The sequence below is a fragment of the Bombyx mori genome, chromosome 2, assembly GCF_030269925.1.
Source record: "Bombyx mori chromosome 2, ASM3026992v2".
Lineage (NCBI taxonomy): Eukaryota > Metazoa > Arthropoda > Insecta > Lepidoptera > Bombycidae > Bombyx > Bombyx mori.
Window position 1 is genome coordinate 5290780 of NC_085108.1, and position 6341 is coordinate 5297120.

Sequence of the window (6341 nt, forward strand, 5' to 3'; positions counted from 1 at the left end):
ATAAGTAAGATAAGAAAAGAAAAATGCATGTGAGAAACATCGAAATTATCTATACATATAAATAAAGTTAGAGTGCCTGTTTGTAATATTGAAATAACTGCTTTTTACTACATGCATATGTATACGCTATATACACCAAAACAACATATTTATTTCTTTTTTTTTATTGCTTAGGTGGGTGGATGAGCTCACAGCCCACCTGGCGTTAAGTGGTTACTGGAGCCCATAGACATCTACAACGTAAATGCGCCATCCACCTTGAAATATAAGTGCTAAGGTCGCAAGTATAGTAACAACGGCTGCCCCACCCTTCAAACCGAAACGCATTACTGCTTCACGGCAGAAATAGGCAGGGTGGTGGTACCTACCCGCGCGGACTCACAAGAGGTCCTACCATCAGAACACATACATACACCAAAATAATATCTTTTTTAATTTTTGTCTGTCTGTTTGTTCCGACTAATCTAACGCGCCGCCAAGGTGTGACATCAAAAGAGTGACCGGTCGGCGGCGTATCGAGCTCCGACCCGGCTGGTTCAGATTCAGCGGGATATCCCGGAAAACCAGTGGTATCGCCCGGGCGGACTGGCGGTTGGGCGTCCTCAGGGTGGCGAGTCTGGTAGTAGTAGCAGAAATAGGCAGAGTGGTGGTACCTACCCGCGCAGACTCACAAGAGGTCCTACCACCAATAACGCATATATGGAATCAAAAGCAGTGAGCTGGAGAAAACAAATCCGCAGAATCTTACTTGTCAGACGTATTAATCATTCTGACCTAATATCAAAGGGTCAAATAATTGTGCCTATATAAACAACGATTGGCTCTTGAATATAGGACATACAATATTGAATCAGAGAAGTTATGTTGAGATCAGTGCTTTTCCTGACCACGGGCGTTTTCTTCGCTGCTATCTGGACGTCAGTTACGTGTGATGGTAAATCTATAAATTTTTTAATGTCTTTTTAACCGACTTCAAAAAAGGATGAGGTTCTCAATTCGACTGTATATTCTTTTTTTATGTTCGTTACCTCATAACTTTTGACTGGGTGAATTGATTTTGATGATTCTTTTTTTATTAGAAAACTGACGCTTTCCGTTTGATCCGATTTCAATTTAGTCCAGTTCAGATAATGGTATCTATGAGAAAACCTTAAAAGTCTTATATTTGCATTAAGTACGTGCGCGACATATAGATGTATAACTCAATAACTCAATATCACGCCAGCCGATTTCGATGATTCGATGATATTTCGTTAAAACATGTCTATTTACAATTATCAAGTTATTTCGTTATATTGTTTTCGAATCCCGCAGGTATGTAGGTACCAATTTTTTCTAATGAAATACGTACTTCGCATATGTTCGCGAATTACTTCCACGGTGAAGTAATAACATCGAAGTGAAGTGAGTAATAAAATGAAATCAGCGAAAATTACTAATGGCGGGACATCTTGTGACCCTGTCTATTTCTGCCGTGAAGCAGTAATGTGTTTCGGTTTGAATAGTGGGGCGGCCGTTGTACTGTAAAAGCTGAGGCTTAGAACTCATGTCTCAAGGTGGTTGACATCTTTCACATTGTTGACATCTATTGGCTCCGCATAAAAACCACTTAACAACATTTAGGCCGTGAACTCATCCACCCATCTAAACAATAGAAATAGTTTAAAAAAAACAACAGTTCTTTTACCTATTTTACTTTGTCAATCTAAAAACAATCACGTCCAAAGATAAACATTAATTTTATCTTGACGTTATTTTTACTTCTACTAATATTTTTTTAAAAGAATGCATAAAAGATACCTTAAATCAATAAAGAAAACGTTACACACACTACATACTATGTATTTGACGCACACACGCATGCATACTTTTATTTATTGTCAAACTTTTGTTCTTGACGTCTGTGTTCAAATTGAGAATAGATTAAATATTGTTTGTCTTTATAAATATTTTTTATAGTGTAGTCTTGGCGAAATTTGTGATTATAGAAGTATAAAATACAATCATAATAGTGTACAAACTTACAATTCCAACTAATTATAGTCGAATTTCGACTACTGCGGGACCTCTAGTTCAATTAAAAACAACAGCAGTGTACCTACTTCGCAATCACTTTGCACTACAATTAAATTATTTTAATAATTATTACCAGATCCAAGCCAGCCGGTTGTCCCGTTTGAAGGGTCGACCTGCCTCGTGTATTCTCAAAAAGTGTGAGAGGGAGTCAGTTATATCCGTTCTGTATGCTCAGTGGAAGTTTTTTTTAACGTTCTCGATAGCGTAAAAGTTAACTCAATTTTGTATGCAGTTGGAACAGCGCCCCTAGCGGCTAACCTAAGTAATCCTTCCAACTCCATACAAACTTTTTTTTTTTTTTTTTTTCGGGCCGGGGGCCGAACCTCCTACGAGGTCCCCGCGCCTAGGGGGCGCGCGGGGTATGTGAGACTCAACGATCTGCAGGTGTTGAGAGCAGATCGCGGGCCCAAGGATTTTAGGGCCCACCCACTAAACGACTCCCCTGCACTCTTACACCCGACGTCCGATCTCCGCCCGGGGTCAGAACCCGTTCAGAGTAGGGGGGTTCCCGCGGTCATCACTACAACCAGACACGCGGCGCCACCCCGAGGACGCCCGACTGACGGGTCGTCGAGGCGATAGTCGACGACCAACGACGTCAGTCTCCGCGGTACGGCGGCCCTACCAGGCCGCCCGGGCGGTGCCGCTGGTGTTCCGGGATACCCCGCTGGGCCAGAACCAGCCTGCCGGGTCGGAACGCGATACACCGCCGACCGGGTTGCTCTTCAACAGTATGTTCGGCGACGACAGCGACGACGAAAAATGCGGACCGCATCGCAGTCCGCAGCCGCCGACGCGCCGTCCCGTCCTCCTGGTGCCAGCGCGCTAGAGTGACGGTAGCGTGCGGCGCAGCCTCAACCCCCTTAGGTCGCCCCGTGACCATCACCGGGAGGAGACTGCCTCCTCATAGGGGCTGGAGCTGGACAAACGTCCTCCTCCGGCCCCCGGCCCGACGGCGGCGGCACGGCGCCGAGAGGGAAGAAGAGCTCTCCCTCTCCCGTTCCGCCGCCTCCTTCTGCGAGATGGTGGACTCGCAGAAGTCGAGCATCGCCTGCCAGGACTCGTCGCTGCCGAGCATCGTAGCCACGACGGTCGGAAGCGACAAGTCCGGTCCTATTTTTGCAACGAGGACGCGGCGCTGCTCCGCGAAAGCGGGGCAGTACGCGAGCGTGTGCTCCGCCGTGTCCTCGTTGCAGCCACTGCAGTGGTGGCACTTCGGAGTCAGCTCCCTCCGGGCGACGAGGTGCAGGTAGCGACCGAAACAGCCGTGTCCCGTGAGCACCTGCGTCGCTCGGAAGGTGAGACGTCCTCGGTCACGATTCACCCAGTCCGAGAGGACCGGGCGGATCGCCTCGACGGTCCGTCGCCCGTAGGCGGGGTCCGCCAGGCGGCGAGACCACGCCTCGAGCACGGAACGCCGAGATTGAAGCTTCCGCGCTCGAACTTCCGCCGCGCCAGGACGCGGCTCCCCCCTGGAGCGGAGATCGCATCGCCACGCGTAATCCGCAGCGAGCGCCTCCGCTTCCAGGTCCCAGGGAGGCGTCCCAGCTAGCACGCACGCCGCCTCGAACGAGACGGTGCGGTATCCACGAACCGCCCTGACCGCAATCGCGCGCTGCGGACGTCGCAACGCCGCAACGTTGTCGCGGGTCAGGGCGTGGCACCACACGGGAGCCCCATACAGTGCCATCGACCGCACCACCCCCGTGTAGAGGCGGCGCACCACCACGTCAGGCCCCCCGACGTTCGGCAACAGCCGACTCAGCGAACTCCATACAAACTTGAGTTAACTTTTACGCTATCGGGAACGTTAAATACCTCGTACTAAGCACTCCTCCTCCTTGCGTCGATAATCCTCAGTGCTGAGGGTCGTGGCCTCCTCTAATCATTTTCTCCTGCATCATCTTGCGCCATTCCTGCCTGTCCTCGGCTGTGTGGATAGCAACGTGGACTGAGGTATTGAGAGTGGAGCGTATTTGGTCCGACCGCACGCTGATACCAAATATAACGGTCGCCCCTCCAGGCGATTCGCTTCACGTGACTTGTCGATACGTCATTGTATTAATTCGAACCATGATAATCAGCTGCATGTACATTTTTTATTATTTCTTGCTTAGATGGGTGGACGAGCTCACAGCCCACCTGGTGTTAAGTGGTTACTATAGCCCATAGACATCTACGACGTAAATGCGCCACCCACCTTCAGATATAAGTTCTAAGGTCTCAGTATAGTTACAACAGCTGGCGCACCCTTCAAACCGAAACGCATTACTACTTCACGGCAGAAATAAGCGGGGCGGTGGTACCTACCCGTGCGGACTCACAAGCGGTCCTACCACCAGTAAAAATAGTAATCTTACCATCGTAATAGCCGACAATTTATTTGCAATACATACATCACGTAGCTTCATGGGTTTATCGTTGTTAAAATATGACCTAAATTTTCAGAGCCTTACATGAACCTACCGAAATGCATGCAGCCTTTTGGTATTACGGGCCTTTGCATGGCCAGCATCCAAAGGTGAGTGTTCTATAAGCCAACACTGGTTACCTTGATACGGGCATCGATTTTGCCTAATTTCTTTTCGATACTCATAGCATAATAGAAAATCTCAACATGAACGGGGTATTAGCGATTTCATTGTCGAGGGTATTGCGGTGGTACTGACAACTGTCCATAATGAAGACTCGACGCTGTTAAAGACAATGTCAACAGCTATTGCGTAACTATAATCTAAGTGTAACGCATCCTTGCTTTCTTTCTTTATTTGTTTATTCCGGTTTATTGATTAATTGTTTTTTGAAGTGAAACTTCTTTAGGCGCATGAGGGTAAATTTTTTACAGAACGTCACGCAGGTATGCTACGGAAGTGACATCAAACTACTATTGACATTAAGTACTTGTCAAAAGTCAGTAGTAGTAGTTGTTATATTTTTCCAACTGGAAAGGCAAATGTATTATACCATACAGCCTAATATTTTATAACTTTTTTGTGAAAAATGTTAATAGGAATTGAAATGAAATGAAAAGAATTTGGAACATTAATCAAATAGCATGAAATTAAATTAGTCAATTCAATTGGCAAAATATTAGTCATTTACAATTTAGAAATCTAAACATAATGTGACTGTCAACACTGAGGTTTGAGATTGACATTTGACAGACTTTTGGCGGGAACATATCTTCCTTTTTCCCTTCCTCTAAGTCTCGGAAATCTAAAGTTTTAGATTTGTTTATATATAAGCAAGACTTATAAATTAGTTCGCCAAAAAAGTTTCACTTCTGACATGTGTACTTTGTACGCACGCTTTTTTTTTATTGCTTAGATGGGTGAACGAGCTCACAGCCCACCTGATGTTAAGTGGTTACTAGAGCCAATAGACATCTACAACGTAAATGCGCCACCCACCTTGAGATATAAGTTCTAAGGTTTCAAGTATAGTCACAACGGCTGCCCCACCCCTCAAACCGAAACGCATTACTGCTTCACGGCAGAAATAGGCAGGGTGTTGGTACCTACCTGCGCGTACTCACAAGACGTCCTACCACCAGTAAAGTGTGTTCTCTTCTCTCCATAGCTACACGTACAACCAAGGAACGAAGAAATGCGAAATCTTCATCTACGGAGGATGCGGCGGAAGCAAAAATCGTTTCAATACGATAACCGAATGTGAAAATGAATGTTTGAAAACATGAATACCTACTGTGGAATCGGCAAGCGATTCATTCTCGTAATCCACTAAAACTGATAATGAATTTTAATCAAAGCAAAGAAAATAATTACCAAACTTATCGGACAAAATAAACGTGTTTCTCTTATTCTTCGTACCTATTGGGTTTTTTTTTTTGTTATCATCACCAATTTTCTTAGCCGATGTGGTTGGACGTCGCACAGCTCACGCCGAGGCCGCTGAGTTTCTAGCCGGATCTTCTCAGCGGGTCGCGATTCCGATCCGGTAGTAGATTCATTCGCGAAGCAATTGCTCTTGAGTTGTTAGGTCTCCTTCGGAGGCCCTCGGGCTGTTGTTAGCAAATCCCACCCCTCCTGGCTGAGCCTTTGCTCGCCCACCTGTCCTGGTGAAACTGGAAAGGCCTTCGGGCCACCAGTACTCCTCAATCATAAAAAAAAAAAGCTCACGCCGTATAACACAGCCTGCAAACAGTATTACGATTGCCCTAATCCTTCCAATGCAACCGCATAACAACTAACAATTTACCCTTCTACCATCTAATTTAACAAATTTTTTTTCAACTTTAAAATACA

General features: G+C 46.1%; 1 protein-coding gene across 1 annotated transcript; it reads left to right on the top strand.

The window, feature by feature from the left end:
• The first annotated feature begins 248 nt into the window (after positions 1-248).
• LOC110386433 (chymotrypsin inhibitor SCI-III-like) lies at positions 249-5905 on the top strand. Its single transcript, XM_021352710.3, has 3 exons — positions 249-934; positions 4525-4597; positions 5656-5905. Exons 1-3 carry the CDS (start codon positions 862-864, stop codon positions 5771-5773), a joined length of 264 nt encoding a protein of 87 aa, XP_021208385.1. The 5' UTR covers positions 249-861; the 3' UTR covers positions 5774-5905.
• The last annotated feature ends 436 nt before the right edge of the window (positions 5906-6341 follow it).

What these genes read in the sequence shown, in the direction of transcription:
- LOC110386433 (XM_021352710.3), top strand. Translation starts at nt 862, where the DNA reads ATGTTGAGATCAGTGCTTTTCCTGACCACGGGCGTTTTCTTCGCTGCT. An exon ending in GACGTCAGTTACGTGTGATG is followed by an intron (nt 935 to 4,524) that starts GTAAATCTATAA and finishes CTAAATTTTCAG; the next exon opens with AGCCTTACATGAACCTACCG. An exon ending in TGCATGGCCAGCATCCAAAG is followed by an intron (nt 4,598 to 5,655) that starts GTGAGTGTTCTA and finishes TTCTCTCCATAG; the next exon opens with CTACACGTACAACCAAGGAA.